The sequence below is a fragment of the Adelges cooleyi genome, unplaced genomic scaffold (genome assembly GCF_023614345.1).
Source record: "Adelges cooleyi isolate 19-005CV unplaced genomic scaffold, UGA_ACOO_1.1 ACOO_flye_CR_arks_rails_tigmint_CR_PRNA_167, whole genome shotgun sequence".
Classification (NCBI taxonomy): domain Eukaryota; kingdom Metazoa; phylum Arthropoda; class Insecta; order Hemiptera; family Adelgidae; genus Adelges; species Adelges cooleyi.
Window position 1 is genome coordinate 3,096,869 of NW_026095824.1, and position 23,971 is coordinate 3,120,839.

A 23,971-nucleotide genomic window follows, 5' to 3' on the forward strand; every position below is an offset into this window, starting at 1 on the left:
ATAGGCATTTATTTTGTTAAGGCTGAACTAATGGCAATCGTGTAAAACGTTTCTCGTTTAGTATACTTTATTGTTACACCGGTTTAAGACTTCTGTTCTTTCGCAAAGTGGTTTCTGAGGAAAATACAAAATTCTATAATCATGAAAATGTCGTTTAAGTTTATTTTTATAGCAACCGTTATAGTTAGCTACAGTTTAAAAATGGCGTCTACCACCATAAGCATTGTTGAAAAATATAAGGAAGAAGAAGACAATTTGGATCCATTAATTCGTGTTCAATGTAGCTACATGCATAGTGCTCAAATTTACATGGAGGTGATCGACGAATTGATAGAAAATAAAGATAAGTTGGAGACAGTTCCTCAAGGTAAAGATCTATCGTATACCAAACAAGCTGCTAAAATCAATGCGACCTTCCATAATGTCGTTGGGATGCAGAATACTGGTTTACAGAACGTAATGTGGATATTTTCAATGTATGCCGAGAGAGTATTGGCGTACATGGAATCTGTCATAAAGAAGGTCCCGGCCGAAGATCAAGAAAACATCTTTTCCGTTCACCAATCCGTAACTATTTTTCTCGATAAATACATGAACTCTGCCGTCTGCGCCGGTTATAAGAAGGGCAAAAAGGTAGATATGGATGTCTTGAAAGTAGTACTGATTATTTGCAACATTTATTGACCACTCTCGAAGCTAGGACATCAGTTTTCATGCAACGAATAGACATAAACGCCAACGAACACGGTATCAGCACCGACGGGCACGAACAGTTTAGTTTGAAAAAGTTGAGCTTGAACGGACTGCTGGCGGATATGGAAGCGACTAAACAAATTTTAGAAATTTCCGGAGTAGAGCTAAATTGGGACCAAGTGTTGCTGCATTTAAAAAAAGATTATGATTGGGAACGCAAGCCAACGGTAATACATTGAGTCAACAGATTTACTCATTGAAACAATTTCATGACGAGTTTGCTAAGATGGTAAAAGTAATCATGATTCGTCTGATGTTGAAGTTCTTAATGCATGACGAATACGAGTATAACTGGGGTGTGAATAAAATGGCACCTAATATAGTCGAGTTAGAGAACTATTTGATTCCACAAGATGATATAGATAAAATAAAATCCATGGTTGAAAATAACACTAAAGATTTTCAGGACAAGATTCAAACTATTGCCAATATAAGAATATATCTTCCCACATTAGGATCGCCATATTACATTTCTAATTTGCGCAAAAATTTTAATAACAAACAACAAAAGTTTACAGATTTTCAACAAGACGTAGTACGTTTCGTCAAAACTTTCAAAGGAGCTTTATCTAACATAAACTTCAGTATAATTAAACAATTTAGACGTCTTCCAGATACAAAAGAATACTTAGCACTAGTAGTGAGTGAAACAGCTGTGGAAATACTTTTTTCTATAGAAACATATATGGCATTAAATAGTGATAGTGATAGTGAATGATATAGAAGAGAGTGATTAAAATATAATAACTTAAGCTAATTAGGGCGCATAAGTTGGGTGTAAAATTATAATAATGATAAAAAAAAACAATTGTCATATTCTCCTTCAATATCATTTAATTCTTTACTGTTCTGTTTTTGTTTTTGCTTTTCATTTTAATTATGTCAAAAATGTCTATAAAAATTGTAATATTGACTAATGTACATTAGTTTATAACATAATAAAGTATAAAATTTGGTAGAATACGCATAATTTTCTTGTTCAGTTTTTGTTAGACAGTAAGAAAAACCTCACTCTTTTTTTCCAACGTAGGTTGTAAGTAATACAATCATAATAATATCTCAACTTAATAATAGCTCAATAATACTCTCAACTTTGTATGTTGGTAACATTGGTGATCACAAAAAAAATGGTTTATTTTGAATACATAAACAAATGCAAACCATATTAAGAACAAATGTGGAATGTGGATTAAGATAGATGCCATTGAAACAATGTTAATGCAGAAAAATTAGAATTTAATCTTTTAGATAGTTCGTACACATATAGCAACAATGGTAAATTGTATATTTATTCACAAAATCAGGTAAAAATCCTCAGTTACAGAAATTCGGCAGAGCACCATGACCAAAATGTCTTATGGCCATCAGTAGTTAATCCCAAAGATGTAAGATTATATATTTTATTGACATCCGGAGGAGGTAAATTAAGCACAAAAGCTAGTTTTGACAACATGTTCCAGATTATTTTAACGCCCTTATTGACAAGTTTTTCAGACAATATAAATTTTTTTTTTGTGCGAGTAGGCATATAACAATATAACTAATCCGTTTTAAAATTTGGCTTTATTCATTTTTTTTTGTTAAAAACACTTAACACATATAACACATGTATTCGGTGTGAATACAGCATGTGTTTTTACCGCGTTGTCGGTCAATATCCACAATAACAAAATTGTTTGCACAGCCAATTTTTTACAAATACATGATGAAAAATTCGCCATAAAAAATATATTGTTGGAAAATAATTTTACGACTTACAATCTAAAACTTATATTTAATTTAATGTAATTTAGTTAAATTGAATTGAATACGATCATCAATTCAAACCAACTCTATATTTAATAATATAGAGTAACAAATCGTTTTATTGTTATTTGTGCGACTTGTAAGAGTAGACCAATTACATCAATAGACTTTTAAAAATGTTTTATCATGTTTCGTTCAATTCTTTTATATCATATTGTAAAATTGGATTTTTGTCCCTCGTGATTCCTAGGTTAAGCCCAATACTTATTTACGCATTGAAACCAAAAATAAATATATAATTGGTTTGAATAGGTGTTAGTGTTCAGTACATTTTGACTAAAAATTGTTTTGTTATGTACCTTAATATTGATTTAGTATGCTGTGACATATATTATGGCAACCTACGTTTTAGACAGCCCGCCTGATTTAAAAAAAAATAAAGTTGCTCATCTCTCAAATAAGGGATTAAATCCGGGAATATGTTCTAGATTGTAAATCTGGTAAAAAATTCGTCATTCGACCGATTTTTTACTATCAATATTTACCGACAACGCGGTAAAAACACTTGCTGTATTTACACCGATTACATTTTGTTATGTTTACTTTAGATTCAAAATTGTAATAATTGCTTAAGTGTTTGTAACAAAAAAAGTAACAAAACAGATTTTAAAACGGATTAGTCATTTTAATATATGCCTACCCATACAAAAAAAAAATTTACATTTTCTGAAAAACTGACTACCCTTTTATTTCATATTTGGTAATAAGAGTAGGATTTTTTGGTAAAAAAAAAATGTTCATCAGTTACGAACAAATTTTCTAGACAACAAAAAATGTCGGTGTAAAATGTTAATCAATGTTAGAAGCAGTACTTGACTTGAGAAAAAAGTAGTAGAGGTACTCTAGATACTTTTAAAAAAGTAGCGTTCCTAGCATTTTAATATCCCTCACATTACCGCGGGGGTCTTCGCCCTCACACCCCTCTTAAACGGTGCCCTAAGAAACATTAATAAAAAATCATTAAACAAAACAGAATAATATAAAAATTATCTAAGTATAACTTGTCTTATTACAAACGGTTACAAAGTTTTTTTTATATAATTTAATCATTTTTCATTTTTAAAAATCTTTAATCTTCGTTTTAAAGATTCCACGGTACCATTGATTAAATGTAAATATAAATACAATTGTACAGGGTGATTACAAAAGAATAAGAGCTGCACGACCTCTTAAAATGGCCGCTGTAACCTCAAGTTAGATTAGGTTACCGCTAGGATAATGTGGGGTGAACAAAATCCACACACAACCCTGTAACACTTAAGAGACCCGCCAAAAGTTAACGTGTTTTGAGCGATGTCTCATAAGAAAGTGTATGGACCATTTTTTTTTAATGAAGCCACTGTTACAGGCAACTCGTACCTTTAAATGTTGAAAAGTTGGCAATGTGATTTTTTTTTCGTGTCTTTGTGCCGCCATCTACTTGTGAACATTGAAGATTTGAAGGCACGCATAATTTTCGCTGTACAGACAGTAACTACTGACATGCTCTACAGAGTGTGGGAGGAATTTGCATACCGACTTGACATTGTTCGGGTTACTCAAGGAGGACACATTGAACATTTATGATTTTTTTGATTTTTAAAAATACTTGAGAATGTAGGGGCCATTTTAAGAGGTCGCGCAGCTCTGTAGCTTGTACCGTTTAAAAAATACAGATATATGAAACCGACTTATTCTTTTGTAACCACCCGGTATTTAATCAACGACGGTACTTATGTAAATGGCGTATTTGAAATTTAAACGTGCAAACGGAGCGATTAGTTTCAACATGTTGTCAGAACTAACTTTTTTGCTTAATTAACGTCCTCCAGATGTCAAAAAAATATATAATCTTGCTTCTTTGGGATTAACTACTAATGGCCATAAGACAATTTTTGTCGTTGGTGATCACAAAAATGTTTTATTTTGAATATTTATTCTAAACGTTGAAATCATATTATAGTACATTTCATCGAATAAAAACCATACTAAGGATGAACATTTGAAATGCATACTATTAGAACTGCATTGTTAATGCAGAAAACTTGGAATTCCATATTTTATATAATGTGTAATCATTGTTACAGATAAAGCGCCAATATTAAATTGTATATTTATTTCATTAAAATTATTCTCAAACTCAGGTAAAAATCCTCAATTTCAGACATACGGTGAGGCGCCATTACAAAATTGTCTTATTGCCATTTATACTTAATCCCAATAATGTAAGGTAATACATTTTATTGACATCTGGAGTTAAGCAGAATAGCTAGTTCTGATAACGTGTTCCACTTAATTTTAACGCCCTTTTTGACAAGATTTTCAAAAAGATATTCTTCTAACAATAATTAAAATTGTACACCGAAATTTTTTGTTGTCTAGAAAATTTGTTCGTAACTCATGAACAATTTTGGTTTACATTAACAACCAATTGTTTGTTAAAATATTCTTGTTTTCCCAGAATCAGTTTTAAAGATGGTTATTGGATTTTTCTTATGGAAAATGTTTTGCAAAAAACATTGTAATGCCGTCTACTAAAACGTATTTGGCCAACTCCTATAGTACTGAATTAGAACCATAGACGAACATTAAATTAAATTTTAATATTTAGATTGTTTAATATACTAAAATGTAACAGAAAACTAAGTTGGGAGGGGGGTAGAAACATTGAAAAATTGTGAGAAATTGAGATCAATTAATTTTTTAGCAAACATGTATTCCGTATGCGTATTTGATTTGTCGCATACATCTGTGATTACACTAACAACCAATTGTTTTGTTAACATATTCTTGTTTTCACAGTATGAGTTTTAAAGTACGGATTGTTAGTTAGAACCTTCGATTTAAATCTAACAACCAAAGAGAATAATGTATTAAAAAAGGTTGACTGGTCGATAACCAGTTTTGGATAACTATTTTTTATGTTTTTAGAGTTTCAATTATATTATTATTTATTATATTTTATGATGAATTCTCCATCACGTATAGGAAAAAAGTGGCTGTGCAAACCATTTTGTTATTATAAATATTTACCGCCAACTTGCTAAAAACACTTGCTGGGTTTGCACCGAGTGCGTGTGTAATGTTTGCTTCAGTTTCAATTTTTGTACGGTATCATGTGTGTTTTTTTACAAAAAAATGGACTTTACAAAATGTTAAAACTAATAATGTATTATACACAAAAATATACCTGTTTGCACAAAAAATGTAGGTGGAAAAGTGCATATATGTAAAAAATATTGACATTGGAATATGCCATTGTTCCAACGTTCAATTTCCAAGTGAGAATCCTCATTTCCAGACATTTGGTATGGCACCATGACTAAATTGACTTATGGCCATTAATAGTTAATCCCAGGGATGTAAGATAATACATTTGATTTACTTCTAGGGAAGGAAAAGTTAAGCAGCATAGCTAGTTCTGACAACATGTTTCTATTTATTTTAACGCCCTTTTTGATAAGTACTTCAGATAGAAGATTAACCATGATATTACAACTACAGTTTTTGTGTGGGTAGGCATATCCAGACAAATATTTTGTGTTTAAAATTTTATTCGTTTTTAAATTTCCTATAATCAAATTTATGTAAAACACACACATGCAATTCTATAATATTTGAATCTCAAGCAAACATTACGTAACGTTGGTGATCACAAAAAATGTTTTATTTTCAACATTTATTCTGAACGTTGAATTACGTTGACATTTATTCTAATCATATTTAGTACATTTCATCGAATAAAAACCATACTAAGGATGAATATGTGAAATACATACTATTACAACTGCATTGTTATTACAGAAAAATTGGAATCCCATCTTTTTTATAATGTGTAATCATTGTTACAGATAATAAAATAATTAAAGACAAACAATTGTCATATTCTCCTCCAATATAACTTAATTCTTTACTGTACTGTTTATGCATTTCATTTAAATTATGTCAAAAATGTCTATAAAAATTGTAATATTGATTAATGTACATTAGTTTATAACATAATAAAAAATAAAGTTTTGTAAAATACGCATAATTTTCTTGTTCAGTTTTTGTTAGACAGTAAGAAAAACCTCACTCTTTTTTTCCAACGTAGGTTGTAAGTAATACAATCATAATAATAGCTACTCTCAACTTTGTATGTTGGTAACATTGGTGATCACAAAAAAAATGGTTTATTTTGAATATTTATGCTAAATGTTGAAATCATATTGTAGTACATTTCATTGAATAAAAACTATACTAAGGATGAACATGTGAAATAGATAATATTAGAACTGCATTTTTAATGCAGAAAAATTCCATCTTTTATATAATGTGTAATCGTTGTTACAGATAATGCGACAATATTAAATTGTATATTTATTTTATTATAATTATTCTCAAACTCAGGTTAAAATCCTCAATTTGTGAGGCACCATGACAAAATTGTCTTATGGCCATTAGTAGTTAATACTACTTTGTAATTAATACATGGTATTAATTAGTAATTAATACCATTTTGTTATTAATATTTATAATAACAAAAATAAGACCAAACAATACGGTTTGGTGGAAGAGGGCAACATGCCTACATCATTTTAAATAATACCTTCTCTGCCTTGCATCAAAGCTAAAATAAAAGTTATATTAAGTACACACGTACTTAAGGTCCATACATAGTATACAGGGTTGTAAATGGTATGTATGTATTCAGATGTTACACATTTAGGATGTTTAAAGTATCAGTTCTTTAAATTCGCCAATCCAAAAAGAACTGTGTTAAAAAAAACGTAGAAATAAAACCATGTAGTCAAAATTATACCGAAATAAGACCAAACAATACGGTTTGGTAGAAGAGGGCAACATGCCTACATCATTTTAAATAATACCCTCTCTGCCTTGCATCGAAGCTAAAATAAAATTTATATATAACGGCGATGAAATATGAAATTTGAGTGTTGAGCACCGAATAAGAGAAATACAAATATAATGGAGGGAGTTAATAGAAGATAGAGAGATGTACGCAATAACTGACTTAATTTGACAGAATAATAAAAGACTATATAAAACATTATTGTTATTTCTATAACTTGTACGGTCAGAACAATTACATCAATAGACTTTTAAATATGTTTTATCATGTTTTGTTCAATTGTTTTAAATACAATTGTAAACATGGATTTTCCCCTCGTGTCGATTCCTAGGTTGAACCTAGAATTGGTTGGAATTGGTGTTCGTATTCAGTATAATTTAACTAAATTAAATTAGGTTTAATCTAAGTATTAGATTGTAAATGGCAAAATTATATTCTAAGGGTATATTTTATGCTGTATTTTTCATTTTGCATCGGTAAAAATTGGCTGTGAAATCATTTTGTTATTGTAGATATTTACCGACACCACGGTAAAAACACTTGCTGTATTAACACTAAGTAGGTACGTGCGTAATGTTTGCTTGAGATTCAAATATTATAGAATTGCATGTGTGTGTTTTACATAAATTTGATTATAGGAAATTTAAAAACGAATAAAATTTTAAACACAAAATATTTGTCTGGATATGCCTACCCACACAAAAACTGTAGTTGTAATATCATGGTTAGTCTTCTATCTGAAGTACTTATCAAAAAGGGCGTTAAAATAAATAGAAACATGTTGTCAGAACTAGCTATGCTGCTTAACTTTTCCTTCCCTAGAAGTAAATCAAATGTATTATCTTACCATTTTGAACCATCAAACCATTTTGTTGTTGTAAATAATTACCGACACCGCGGTAAAAACACTTGCTGTACTTACACTGAGGTATGTGTGTAATGTTTGCTTCAGATTCAATAATTTTAGAATTTCATGCGTGTTTTTACAAAAAAAGTACCATACAAAATTTAAAAACTAATAAAACATTAAACACAAAATATATGCCCATCCACACAAAAACTGTAGTTGTAATATCATGGTTAATATTTCATCAAAAATACTTATGAAAAAGGGCGTTAAAATAAATAGAAACATGTTGTCAGAACTAGCTTTTCTGCTTAACTTATACCTTCTATGGAAGTAAATAAAATGTATTATCTTACATCCCTGGGATTAACTATTAATGGCCATAAGTCAATTTAGTCATGGTGCCATACCAAATGTCTGGAAATGAGGATTCTCACTTGGAAATTGAACGTTGGAATAACGGCATATTCCAATGTCAATAGATTTTACATATATGCACTTTTCCACCTACATTTTTTGTGCAAACAGGTATATTTTTGTGTATAATACATTATTAGTTTTAACATTTTGTATAGTCCATTTTTTTGTAAAAAAACACACATGAAACCATACAAAAATTGAAACTGAAGCAAACATTACACACGCACTCGGTGCAAACCCAGCAAGTGTTTTTAGCAAGTTGGCGGTAAATATTTATAATAACAAAATGGTTTGCACAGCCTCTTTTTTCCTATAAGTGATGGAGAATTCATCATAAAATATAATAAATAATAATATAATTGAAACTCTAAAAACATAAAAAATAGTTATCCAAAACTGGTTATCGACCAGTCAACCTTTTTAATACATTATTCTCTTTGGTTGTTAGATTTAAATCGAAGGTTCTAACTAACAATCCGTACTTTAAAACTCATACTGTGAAAACAAGAATATTTTAACAAACAATTGGTTGTTAGTGTAATCACAGATGTATGCGACAAATCAAATACGCATACGGAATACATGTTTGCTAAAAAATTAATTGATCTCAATTTCTCACAATTTTTCAATGTTTCTACCCCCCTCCCAACTTAGTTTTCTGTTACATTTTTAGTATATTAAACAATCTAAATATTAAAATTTAATTTAATGTTAATCTATGGATCTAATTCAGTACTATAGGAGTTGGCCAAATACGTTTTAGTAGACGGCATTACAATGCTTTTTGCAAAACATTTTCCATAAGAAAAATCCAATAACCATCTTTAAAACTGATACTGGGAAAACAAGAATATTTTAAAAAACAATTGGTTGTTAATGTAAACCAAAAATGTTCATGAGTTACGAACAAATTTTCTAGACAACAAAAAATGTCGATGTACAATTTTAATCATTGTTAGAAGAATATCTTTTTGAAAAACTTGTCAAAAAGGGCGTTAAAATTAAGTGGAACACGTTATCAGAACTAGCTATTCTGCTTAACTCCAGATGTCAATAAAATGCATTACCTTACATTATTGGGATTAAGTATAAATGGCAATAAGACAATTTTGTAATGGCGCCTCACCGTATGTCTGAAATTGAGGATTTTTACCTGAGTTTGAGAATAATTTTAATGAAATAAATATACAATTTAATATTGGCGCTTTATCTGTAACAATGATTACACATTATATAAAATATGGAATTCCAAGTTTTCTGCATTAACAATGCAGTTCTAATAGTATGCATTTCAAATGTTCATCCTTAGTATGGTTTTTATTCGATGAAATGTACTATAATATGATTTCAACGTTTAGAATAAATATTCAAAATAAAACATTTTTGTGATCACCAACGTTACCAATACACAAAGGTGAGAGTAGCTATTATTATGATTGTATTACTTACAACTTACGTTGGAAAAAAAGAGTGAGGTTCTTCTTACTGTCAAACAAAAAATAAACAAGAAAATTATGAGTATTTGACCAAACTTTATTTTTCGTTATGTTATAATCTAATGTACATTAGTCAATATTACAATTTTTATAGACATTTTTGACATAATTGAAATGAAATGCATAAACAGTACAGTAAAGAATTAAGTTATATTGGAGGAGAATATGACAATTGTTTTTTTTAATCTTTATTATAATATTACAGCAAACCTATGCGCCCTAATTGGCTTAAATTATTATACTTTAATCAATATCATCTTATGACACATTTTGTGCTACAGAGTTAAGTATTTCCGCAGAACGTTCAGAATGTACTAAATTTTTGAATTCGTCTGTAGATGTAAGTTGTCTAAATGTTTTAATTATACTGAAGTTTATGTTAGATAAAGCGTTATTTTTGAAAGTGTTGACAAAACGTTTTACGGCTTGTAGAAACTCTGTACACGGTTGTTGGTTACTAGATGGGCGCAAATCGGTAAAGTTATACGGCGAACGTAAATCACATAGATGCATTTTTAAAGAGACAATAGTCTCCCTCTTGTTTGAAACGTTAGTGTCATTTTCAACCATGTTTGTTATGTAATTCATATCATCTTGTGGACTCAAATAGTTGTATAACTCAACAATATTAGGTCCCATTTCGCTCCAGTTATCCGGGTATTCATTATATATTAAGGTCTTGTACATCAGGCGAATCATAATTACTTTTACCATCATAGCAAACTCGTCATTAAATTCTATCAATGACTTTATCTGTTGACTCAATTTATTACCGTTGACTTGCGTTCCCAAATCGTAATCTTTTTTTAAATGCAGCAACACCTGGTCCCAATTTAGCTCTACTCCGGAAATTTCTAAAATTTGTTTAGTCGCTTCCATGTCCGCCAGCAGTCCGTTCAAGCTCAACTTTTTCAAATTAAACTGTTCGTGCCCGTCGGTGCTGATACCGTATTCGTTGGCGTTTATGTCTATTCGCTGCATGAAAACTGATGTCTTAGATTCGAGAGTAGTCAGTAGAATTTCCAAATTATCAGTACTACTCCGCAAGACGTCTAAACCCATCCCTGCGCCCTTATTATAATCGGCGCAGACGGCAGAGTCCATGTAATTTTCGAGAAATAAATATACGGAGTGGTGAACAGATACGATTTTTTTTTGATCTTCGGCCGGGACCTTTTTTATGACAGATTCCATGTACACCAGTACTCTCTCGGCATACATTGAAAATATCCACATTACGTTCTGTAAACCAGTATTCTGCATCCCAACGACATTATGGAAGGTCGCATTGATTTTAGCAGCTTGTTTGGTATACGATAGATCTTTACCTTCAGGAACTGTCTCCAACTTATCTTTATTTTCTATCAATTCGTCGATCACCTCCATGTAAGTTTGAGCACTATGTATGTAGCTACATTGAACAAGAATATATTGATCCAAATCGTCGTCTTCTACGTCATATTCATCTACAATGCTTATAGTTGTAGACGCCATTTTTAAACTGTAGCTAACCATAACGGTTGCTATGAAAATGAACTTAAACGACATTTTCGTGGATATAGAATTTTTGTATTTTCCTCAGAAACCACTTTGCGAAAGAACAGAAGTCTTAAACCGGTGTAACAATAAAGTATACTAAACGAGAAACGTTTTACACGATTGCCTACAGTTCAGCCTTAACAAAATATATGCCTATGACGCTTATAAAAATTGTTAGCAAACATGAATTCCGTGTGCTTATTTGATTTGCCGCATACATATATGATTACATAAACAACCAATTGTTAGTTAGAGTTTTAAATATGGCTGTTGGTTTTATTATTGTGGAAAATGTTTTGCAATAAGCTTTGTAATGCCACATACTAAAAAATCTAAATGTATTTAACCAACACCTATAGTACTGAGTTATACTGTGCTTATAGTATACAGACTGATCAACTTATCGTGTACCCCTCAATACTTCGCTGGGTTTAATAAGAAGTTACATGTTTTCTTAACATAGTGTTTTTATGCATTTTGATCTCGATTTCTCACAATTTTTTTTTCTACCCCTCTCCCAAACTTGCTATTCACATCTTGTATACAACTTTTTTTTTTAATGACCTAAAAAATATTAAATTAAATTAGGTATCGTAACAAGAATACATTTCTATTTTAAAATATTTTTTTGAATCAGTTAGTTTAAAATAATTTTGGGGGTTCTGTTTAGAGAATTTAAAAAACTGATATTTTAACATGCAAAATGTGTGACATCTGAGTATGGGCCTTAAGTACATGCGTTAAAATCTTTCTAGTTTAATCGCCATAAAATATTTACATAATATACAATAGACCAAAGCATACCTTTGTTGGCATGAAAAAAGAACCTCAATTATGAAGGCGAATTTGTGCCTAAAATAAAATGACAACATGTGAATACAATATAACAAATGTTTACCAAATGCGCTCGTTAAATTTACTCTAGCAACTCTAATAGTTGTGCCCGGCTTTATCATGGTGCATATACAAGATAATCCACTTATCAGTTATCTCAAGGATGTAATATATTATAATGCTCTTTATGACAAGTTGTTCAGAAAGATATTCTTCTAACGACGAATACCATTGTACACCGACATTTTTTGTGTGAATAAGCATATATTTTTCGTCTAATAATTCATTCGATTTAAAATGTTGTATAGTCAACTAATTGTATAAATTGTAATTATAAAATATTTGAATCTGAAGCAAACATTACACACGTACTCAGTGTAAACACAGCAAGTGTTTTTATCGCGTTGTCGGTAAATATCTACAGACAAAAATTGTCTTATGGCCATTAGTAGTTAATCCCAAAGAAGCAAGATTATATATTTTTTTGACATCTGGAGGACGTTAATTAAGCAAAAAAGTTAGTTCTGACAACATGTTGAAACTAATCGCTCCGTTTGCACGTTTAAATTTCAAATACGCCATTTACATAAGTACCGTCGTTGATTAAATACGGGTGGTTACAAAAGAATAAGTCGGTTTCATATATCTGTATTTTTTAAGCGGTACAAGCTACAGAGCTGCGCGACCTCTTAAAATGGCCCCTACATTCTCAAGTATTTTTAAAAATCAAAAAAATCATAAATGTTCAATGTGTCCTCCTTGAGTAACCCGAACAATGTCAAGTCGGTATGCAAATTCCTCCCACACTCTGTAGAGCATGTCAGTAGTTACTGTCTGTACAGCGAAAATTATGCGTGCCTTCAAATCTTCAATGTTCACAAGTAAGTAGTTGTGGCGGCACAAAGACACGAAAAAAAAATCACATTGCCAACTTTTCAACATTTAAAGGTACGAGTTGCCTGTAACAGTGGCTTCATTAAAAAAAAATCGTCCATACACTTTCTTATGAGACATCGCTCAAAACACGTTAACTTTTGGCGGGTCTCTTAAGTGTTACAGGGTTGTGTGTGGATTTTGTTCACCCCACATTATCCTAGCGGTAACCTAATCTAACTTGAGGTTACAGCGGCCATTTTAAGAGGTCGTGCAGCTCTTATTCTTTTGTAATCACCCTGTACAATTGTATTTATATTTACATTTAATCAATGGTACCGTGGAATCTTTAAAACGAAGATTAAAGATTTTTAAAAATGAAAAATGATTAAATTATATAAAAAAAACTTTGTAACCGTTTGTAATAAGACAAGTTATACTTAGATAATTTTTATATTATTCTGTTTTGTTTAATGGTTTTTTATTAATGTTTCTTAGGGCACCGTTTAAGAGGGGTGTGAGGGCGAAGACCCCCGCGGTAATGTGAGGGATATTAAAATGCTAGGAACGCTACTTTTTTAAAAGTATCTAGAGTACCTCTACTACTTTTTTCTCAAGTCAAGTACTGCTTCTAACATTGATTAACATTTTACACCGACATTTTTTGTTGTCTAGAAAATTTGTTCGTAACTGATGAACATTTTTTTTTTACCAAAAAATCCTACTCTTATTACCAAATATGAAATAAAAGGGTAGTCAGTTTTTCAGAAAATGTAAATTTTTTTTTTTGTATGGGTAGGCATATATTAAAATGACTAATCCGTTTTAAAATCTGTTTTGTTACTTTTTTTGTTACAAACACTTAAGCAATTATTAAAATTTTGAATCGAAAGTAAACATAACAAAATGTAATCGGTGTAAATACAGCAAGTGTTTTTACCGCGTTGTCGGTAAATATTGATAGTAAAAAATCGGTCGAATGACGAATTTTTTACCAGATTTACAATCTAGAACATATTCCCGGATTTAATCCCTTATTTGAGAGATGAGCAACTTTATTTTTTTTTAAATCAGGCGGGCTGTCTAAAACGTAGGTTGCCATAATATATGTCACAGCATACTAAATCAATATTAAGGTACATAACAAAACAATTTTTAGTCAAAATGTACTGAACACTAACACCTATTCAAACCAATTATATATTTATTTTTGGTTTCAATGCGTAAATAAGTATTGGGCTTAACCTAGGAATCACGAGGGACAAAAATCCAATTTTACAATATGATATAAAAGAATTGAACGAAACATGATAAAACATTTTTAAAAGTCTATTGATGTAATTGGTCTACTCTTACAAGTCGCACAAATAACAATAAAACGATTTGTTACTCTATATTATTAAATATAGAGTTGGTTTGAATTGATGATCGTATTCAATTCAATTTAACTAAATTACATTAAATTAAATATAAGTTTTAGATTGTAAGTCGTAAAATTATTTTCCAACAATATATTTTTTATGGCGAATTTTTCATCATGTATTTGTAAAAAATTGGCTGTGCAAACAATTTTGTTATTGTGGATATTGACCGACAACGCGGTAAAAACACATGCTGTATTCACACCGAATACATGTGTTATATGTGTTAAGTGTTTTTAACAAAAAAAAATGAATAAAGCCAAATTTTAAAACGGATTAGTTATATTGTTATATGCCTACTCGCACAAAAAAAAAATTTATATTGTCTGAAAAACTTGTCAATAAGGGCGTTAAAATAATCTGGAACATGTTGTCAAAACTAGCTTTTGTGCTTAATTTACCTCCTCCGGATGTCAATAAAATATATAATCTTACATCTTTGGGATTAACTACTGATGGCCATAAGACATTTTGGTCATGGTGCTCTGCCGAATTTCTGTAACTGAGGATTTTTACCTGATTTTGTGAATAAATATACAATTTACCATTGTTGCTATATGTGTACGAACTATCTAAAAGATTAAATTCTAATTTTTCTGCATTAACATTGTTTCAATGGCATCTATCTTAATCCACATTCCACATTTGTTCTTAATATGGTTTGCATTTGTTTATGTATTCAAAATAAACCATTTTTTTTGTGATCACCAATGTTACCAACATACAAAGTTGAGAGTATTATTGAGCTATTATTAAGTTGAGATATTATTATGATTGTATTACTTACAACCTACGTTGGAAAAAAAGAGTGAGGTTTTTCTTACTGTCTAACAAAAACTGAACAAGAAAATTATGCGTATTCTACCAAATTTTATACTTTATTATGTTATAAACTAATGTACATTAGTCAATATTACAATTTTTATAGACATTTTTGACATAATTAAAATGAAAAGCAAAAACAAAAACAGAACAGTAAAGAATTAAATGATATTGAAGGAGAATATGACAATTGTTTTTTTTTATCATTATTATAATTTTACACCCAACTTATGCGCCCTAATTAGCTTAAGTTATTATATTTTAATCACTCTCTTCTATATCATTCACTATCACTATCACTATTTAATGCCATATATGTTTCTATAGAAAAAAGTATTTCCACAGCTGTTTCACTCACTACTAGTGCTAAGTATTCTTTTGTATCTGGAAGACGTCTAAATTGTTTAATTATACTGAAGTTTATGTTAGATAAAGCTCCTTTGAAAGTTTTGACGAAACGTACTACGTCTTGTTGAAAATCTGTAAACTTTTGTTGTTTGTTATTAAAATTTTTGCGCAAATTAGAAATGTAATATGGCGATCCTAATGTGGGAAGATATATTCTTATATTGGCAATAGTTTGAATCTTGTCCTGAAAATCTTTAGTGTTAATTTCAACCATGGATTTTATTTTATCTATATCATCTTGTGAAATCAAATAGTTCTCTAACTCGACTATATTGGGTGCCAGTTTATTCACACCCCAGCTACACTCGTATTCTTCATGCATTAAGAACTTCAACGTCAGACGAATCATGATTACTTTTACCATCTTAGCAAACTCGTCATGAAATTGTTTCAATGAGTAAATCTGTTGACTCAATGTATTACCGTTGGCTTGCGTTCCCAGATCATAATCTCCTTTTAAATTCTGCAACACTTGGTCCCAATTTAGCTCTACTCCGGAAATTTCTAAAATTTGTTTAGTCGCTTTCATGTCCGCCAGCAGTCCGTTCAAGCTCAACACGTTCAAACTAAACTGTTTGTGCCCGTCGGTGCTGATACCGTGTTCGTTGGCGTTTATGTCTATTCGTTGCATGAAAACTGATGTCCTAGCTTCGAGAGTGGTCAATAAATGTTGCAAATAATCAGTACTACTTTCCAAGACATCCATATCTACCTTTTTGCCCTTCTTATAACCGGCGCAGACGGCAGAGTTCATGTATTTATCGAGAAAAATAGTTACGGATTGGTGAACGGAAAAGATGTTTTCTTGATCTTCGGCCGGGACCTTCTTTATGACAGATTCCATGTACGCCAATACTCTCTCGGCATACATTGAAAATATCCACATTACGTTCTGTAAACCAGTATTCTGCATCCCAACGACATTATGGAAGGTCGCATTGATTTTAGCAGCTTGTTTGGTATACGATAGATCTTTACCTTGAGGAACTGTCTCCAACTTATCTTTATTTTCTATCAATTCGTCGATCACCTCCATGTAAATTTGAGCACTATGCATGTAGCTACATTGAACACGAATTAATGGATCCAAATTGCCTACTTCCTTATACTCTTCAACAATGCTTATGGTGGTAGACGCCATTTTTAAACTGTAGCTAACCATAACGGTTGCTATAAAAATGAACTTAAACGACATTTTCATGATTATAGAATTTTTGTATTTTACTCAGAAACCACTTTGCGAAAGAACAGAAGTCTTAAACCGGTGTAACAATAAAGTATACTAAACGAGAAACGTTTTACACGATTGCCATTAGTTCAGCTTTAACAAAATAAATGCCTATGACGCTTATTAAAATTGTTAGCAAACATGTATTCCGTGTGCGTATATTATTTGCCGCATACATCTGTGATTACATTAACAACCAATTGTTTGTTAAAATATTCTTGTTTTCACAGTATGAGTTTCAAAGTACTGATTGTGAGTTAGAACCTTCGATTAAAATCTAACAACCAAAGAGAATAATGTATTAAAAAAGGTTGACTGGTCGATAACCAGTTTTGGATAACTATTTTTTATGTTTTTAGAGTTTCAATTATATTATTATTTATTATATTTTATGATGAATTTTCCATCACGTATAGGAAAAAAGTGGCTGTGCAAACCATTTTGTTATTATAAATATTTACCGCCAACTTGCTAAAAACACTTGCTGGATTTGCACCGAGTGCCTGTGTAATGTTTGCTTCAGTTTCAATTTTTGTATGGTTTCATGTGTGTTTTTTTACAAAAAATTGACTGTACAAAATGTTAAAACTAATAATGTATTATACACAAAAATATACCTGTTTGCACAAAAAATGTAGGTGGAAAAGTGCATATATGTAAAATCTATTGACATTGGAATATGCCGTTACAGAGCCGTACCGAGCCATTTTTTATCCTGAGGCAGAACTTTAGCAATGCGCCCCCTGGGTGGTGGGGTGACACACTCCCAGTTTTTATTATTTTTCAATAAAATAATAAGATTAGGAAACTCTGTAAATTTTTTATTAGGTTTCGAGCAAAACAAGAAATAATATTTTTAGCCACAGGTTTATAATTCTCAACCTTACATTATAGTAAACAAATCAATCAAAAATTACAAATTTATAAGGTATTTCAAAATAACAATTAATAATAATAAAATAATTATTATTTATAAAGATATTTTCCTTGCTTTTGTGTCGGCAAATTTGTCAATAACTTCTTCATAATCCAATTTATTAGCGATTTCTGTTTCAATTGAAAGTATGGCCATGCTTGATAATCTCTCCTGAACCATTGTAGATCTTAAGTAAGTTTTTATCAATTTAAGTTTGCTGAAACTCCTTTCACATGAAGCTGTTGTAACGGGCATTGAGAGAAAGATCCTTATAGCAATTTCAATATTTGGATACGATTCTTTAAGCTTATAATCGTGAATCATTTGTAATAAATCCAAAAACGTTACTGATTCAATACTTGGCAAAATTGATAAAGCTGCATGTTTAAAATCTTTAATTTCTTCAACTATTTCCGCAGTATTTATATCTTCATTATATTTAAGTCCTAGATCAGCAGCTGCTTTTTGCAAATCGTGTGAACTCATATTGGTTAATGAATGACCGGAAAGAAATTCAAAATCGTTTGAAATTTCCATAATTTTTTCATACCGCCATTTCATCTGAGTAAGAAGAATATCTATTGAGTCTATAATGGTAATTCGGAAATTTTGTTCTGCAGAAATATTTATCACATCATCATCTGTTTCATAAAGTTCTAATCTTTTTTTTTTTTTGTTCTTGATTCCTTAAAAGTTGCTGATATTTGTAACTCTTCTGCTTATTTTGTAGCATTTGTAAAATTGTCTTCCATAGTTGTGTCGCGAATTTCCTGCAAAGAATTTTTAAGCCCAAATAACAAATTGGAAGCTTTTTCCAACGATAAGCTTTTGTTTTGTAAAGCTTGATTAACACGATCTATACTACTTAAAATTTGATTCCAAATATTAAGTAAACAGAGAAAGTCAAAATTGATCAATTTAAGTAAATTTTTAGCTGTTGATTTTGTTTCCAAATTAAGTTCTGAGTCAGAAATATTTTGTAGTACCTTAAATACATCTTTTATTTGTGAGTTCATCGCCTTAACAGCTTGTGCTTTTGAAGCCCATCTAGTATCTGAATGACCTTTCAATGAAATTTTTAATGTGTCCATTAAAATTTTCCATCGAGTGGTTGATTTGACAAAAAACGTATATATTTTCTGAATCACATCGAAAAAAAATTGTACCTTAACATTAGCTGATGCTGCATGTACGCCACTTAAGTTAAGGCAGTGAGCAGCGCATGGAATGAATGTGGCTAAATTGTTTTTATTTAATATGACTGCCTGAACGCCATGGTATTTTCCTGACATGTTAGCTGCATTGTCATACCCCTGTCCCCGTACATTTTGTACATCAAGTTCATCAGCTTTTAATTTTGATAATATTTCCATAGCCAACCCGTCTCCAGTTTTTTCCTCTGTGTTTATAAAATCTATAAAACTTTCTTCAACTGTAATTTTTCCATTGTGAATATCAACATAACGAATCACTTCAGCCATTTGTTCATTATGTGACACGTCGGGAGTGCAGTCAAACAACAAAGAAAAATATTTTGCTTTTTTTATTTTAGATAATATTTTATTTCGAACTCTTTGTCCCAACAAACAGATAAATTCATTTTGTATTTTTGGAGATAGGTAACTGATAGCTCCCTTGTTATGATTTACAAGATGTTGTTTTTCTATTAAATTCAGAAAAATACCAGAATGTTTAGTTCCTACTGTTGTGCTCGATCCTCTAAATGCTAAATTATTTTTTGTGCAAAATAAAATTGCATCTAAAATTATGCGAAGTATATGACGCCATCGATCTTTTTCTAGCAAAATCGCCTTTTGTAATTTATCGTCAATGCATTGAGAGTTTTTCAACCTATTTTCAAGAGATTTCCATTGTAAGAAATGACTTCTATGATCAGCCGATTTCTCGTGATCTAAAATACGATTAATATTTTTCCAATCCGAAAAACCCTCGTTTGTACATGCAATACTTGCTGTTTTTGAGGTATTTGATTTAAATAAACAGCATGGAAAACAAAATACTGCTTTACTATTTTTAGAATAAATCAACCAATTTCTATCTATAACTTCATTGTTTGATAAAGTTTTTTTAAACCAATAAGGGGAAAATCGACGACCATCGTCTGACACAGATTCACTAAAATCAGCATCTTTTCCTTGATCAGGTTCTTGCGTTACAAGGTAAATTCTAACACTATCCGTAATTGGGGGCCAAGAAGGTGGGTCGTTAGAATTTATAAGTTGAAAAATAGTTTCAAGACTAGTTGAAGAAGATGTAGGTTCATGAATATTGGGTGAAATATCATGAATTATTTCACTTGATTTTATAGTAACAGAATTAACACAAGTTTCAATTTCTTTACTTACTAATATTGGCGTATTTTGAAATGAGTCATTTGAATCACCGGAATTTTCTTCTGAAATAAAGATTAATGATTATTAATACTATTTATTTCTGAATAGATCACGGTTTTGCGAACGTACAATCGTTTAAATAATTATAAATACGAACTGCATCTTTTGGTACTACTTTGAAGAAAATCGGAGCAGTTTTAATACCTTAACTTTTGATTAGAAAAAAAACTAACCTTTATTTTCATGATATTCTTCCAAGTTTGACACTATTCCAACCGATTTTTTATCTGAACCAAAACCTCTAGAAAACCAGTCTTTCATTTTTTTTGACAGTTGTACGTCTTCATTTGCTTTTTTTTTCTTAATACTTCGATTCTCTGCTCCACTTCATTTCTTTTTATTATTCATTATTCTTTTTAATATTATTATTTTTTAATAGTAAAAGTATCTGTATAGTTTAAAAATACATTATTTTAGTATAAATAATTTATAATAAGTACTAAGTACATACCTGTTTCTTGTACGAAAAAAAATAGAAAGTTACACACTTGCCTTAACGAGTGATCAGCAAATACTAAGTCAAATTATTAAAATAGTAATAATTACACAACATTTGTTCACTATTTATAAACTGATGTATCGTACGTATATCAACTGATATAATGTAGATATTAAGCATGTACGTCGATCGATTCGTCGATTAAACGGAAAATAAAGATAATATAATATAATATACTACTAATAACAAAATATATAACTAATAATAAATACTAATAATGGTATACTATTCTTATCGGCGATCAACGTCGTCGTAATTTCGAGGAAAAAATAAATATACAATCTAAAAATAAACTACCCGTCGACAAAGGCATTGAACGTATTAAAAATATAATATGTAATATGTTTACGGATTAGTGCGTAGTAATGAAAAATATTATATTGTCAATAATATTTTTTCTTAAGTCAATCATTTAATATTTTTGCGCCCCCCATCATCAAGCGCCCAAGGCAAGCGCCTCGCTCGCCTCACCCTAGTTACGGCTCTGTGCCGTTATTCCAACGTTCAATTTCCAAGTGAGAATCCTCATTTCCAGACATTTGGTATGGCACCATGACTAAATTGACTTATGGCCATTAATAGTTAATCCCAGGGATGTAAGATAATACATTTGATTTACTTCTAGGGAAGGAAAAGTTAAGCAGCATAGCTAGTTCTGACAAAATGTTTCTATTTATTTTAACGCCCTTTTTGATAAGTACTTCAGATAGAAGATTAACCATGATATTACAACTACAGTTTTTGTGTGGATAGGCATATCCACACAAATATTTTGTGTTTAATATTTTATTCGTTTTTAAATTTCCTATAATCAAATTTATGTAAAACACACACATGCAATTCTATAATATTTGAATCTCAAGCAAACATTACGCACGTACCTACTTAGTGTTAATACAGCAAGTGTTTTTACCGTGGTGTCGGTAAATATCTACAATAACAAAATGATTTCACAGCCAATTTTTACCGATGCAAAATGAAAAATACAGCATAAAATATACCCTTAGAATATAATTTTGCGATTTACAATCTAATACTTAGATTAAACCTAATTTAATTTAGTTAAATTATACTGAATACGAACACCAATTCCAACCAATTCTAGGTTCAACCTAGGAATCGACACGAGGGGAAAATCCATGTTTACAATTGTATTTAAAACAATTGAACAAAACATGATAAAACATATTTAAAAGTCTATTGATGTAATTGTTCTGACCGTACAAGTTATAGAAATAACAATAATGTTTTATATAGTCTTTTATTATTCTGTCAAATTAAGTCAGTTATTGCGTACATCTCTCTATCTTCTATTAACTCCCTCCATTATATTTGTATTTCTCTTATTCGGTGCTCAACACTTAAATTTCATATTTCATTGCCGTTATATATAACTTTTATTTTAGCTTCGATGCTAGGCAGAGAAGGTATTATTTGAAATGATGTAGGCATGTTGCCCTCTTCCACCATCCGTATTGTTTGGTCTTATTTTGGTATAATTTTGACTACATGGTTTTATTTCTACGTTTTTTTAACACAGTTCTTTTTGGATTGGCGAATTTAAAGAACTGATACTTTAAACATCCTAAATGTGTAACATCTGAATACATACATATCATTTATAACCCTGTATACTATGTATGGACCTTAAGTACGTGTGTTTAAACATAGGTAACGTTGGTGATCACAAAAAATGTTTTATTTTCAACATTTATTCTGAACGTTGAATTACGTTGACATTTATTCTAATCATATTTAGTACATTTCATCAAATAAAAACCACACTAAGGATGAATATGTGAAATACATAATATTAGAACTGCATTGTTATTACAGAAAAATTGGAATCCCATCTTTTTTATAATGTGTAATCATTGTTACAGATAATATAATAATTAAAGCCAAACAATTGTCATATTCTCCTCCAATATAACTTAATTCTTTACTGTACCGTTTTTGCATTTCATTTCAATTATGTCAAAAATGTCTATAAAAATTGTAATATTGACTAATGTACATTAGTTTATAACATAATAAAAAATAAAGTTTGGTAGAATACGCATAATTTTCTTGTTCAGTTTTTGTTAGACAGTAAGAAAAACCTCACTCTTTTTTTCCAACGTAGGTTGTAAGTAATACAATCATAATAATAGCTACTCTCAACTTTGTATGTTGGTAACATTGGTGATCACAAAAAAAATGGTTTATTTTGAATAGTTATGCTAAATGTTGAAATCATATTGTAGTACATTTCATTGAATAAAAACCATACTAAGGATGAACATGTGAAATAGATAATATTAGAACTGCATTTTTAATGCAGAAAAATTCCATCTTTTATATAATGTGTAATCGTTGTTACAGATAAAGCGACAATATTAAATTGTATATTTATTTTATTATAATTATTCTCAAACTCAGGTTAAAATCCTCAATTTGTGAGGCACCATGACAAAATTGTCTTATGGCCATTAGTAGTTAATACTACTTTGTAATTAATACATGGTATTAATATTTATAATAACAAAAATAAGACCAAACAATACGGATGGTGGAAGAGGGCAACATGCCTACATCATTTCAAATAATACCTTCTCTGCCTAGCATCGAAGCTAAAATAAAAGTTATATATAACGGCAATGAAATATGAAATTTAAGTGTTGAGCACCGAATAAGAGAATTACAAATATAATGGAGGGAGTTAATAGAAGATAGAGAGATGTACGCAATAACTGACTTAATTTGACAGAATAATAAAAGACTATATAAAACATTATTGTTATTTCTATAACTTGTACGGTCAGAACAATTACATCAATAGACTTTTAAATATGTTTTATCATGTTTTGTTCAATTGTTTTAAA

The 23,971-nt window shown here is 30.3% G+C and overlaps 2 protein-coding genes across 3 annotated transcripts in view; one reads left to right on the forward strand and one right to left on the reverse strand.

Annotated features, from left to right (window-relative positions):
- Positions 1–23,971, forward strand: part of LOC126832808 (uncharacterized) — a 26,733-nt gene continuing 2,762 nt past the window's right edge. The window contains exon 1 of one of the 2 annotated variants that reach the window (XM_050563778.1): positions 1–633. In XM_050563778.1, coding sequence (XP_050419735.1) covers positions 142–633 — 492 coding nt within the window. In that variant the 5' untranslated portion in view covers positions 1–141. The remainder of the gene's footprint in view (positions 634–23,971) is intronic. The other variant, XM_050563779.1, reaches the window with a different exon arrangement.
- The window catches only part of LOC126832807 (uncharacterized), a 21,790-nt gene continuing 8,065 nt past the window's right edge, over positions 10,247–23,971 (reverse strand). Inside the window, exon 2 of the mRNA XM_050563777.1 lies at positions 10,247–10,363. The gene's annotated coding sequence lies outside the window, so the exon portion shown is untranslated. The remainder of the gene's footprint in view (positions 10,364–23,971) is intronic.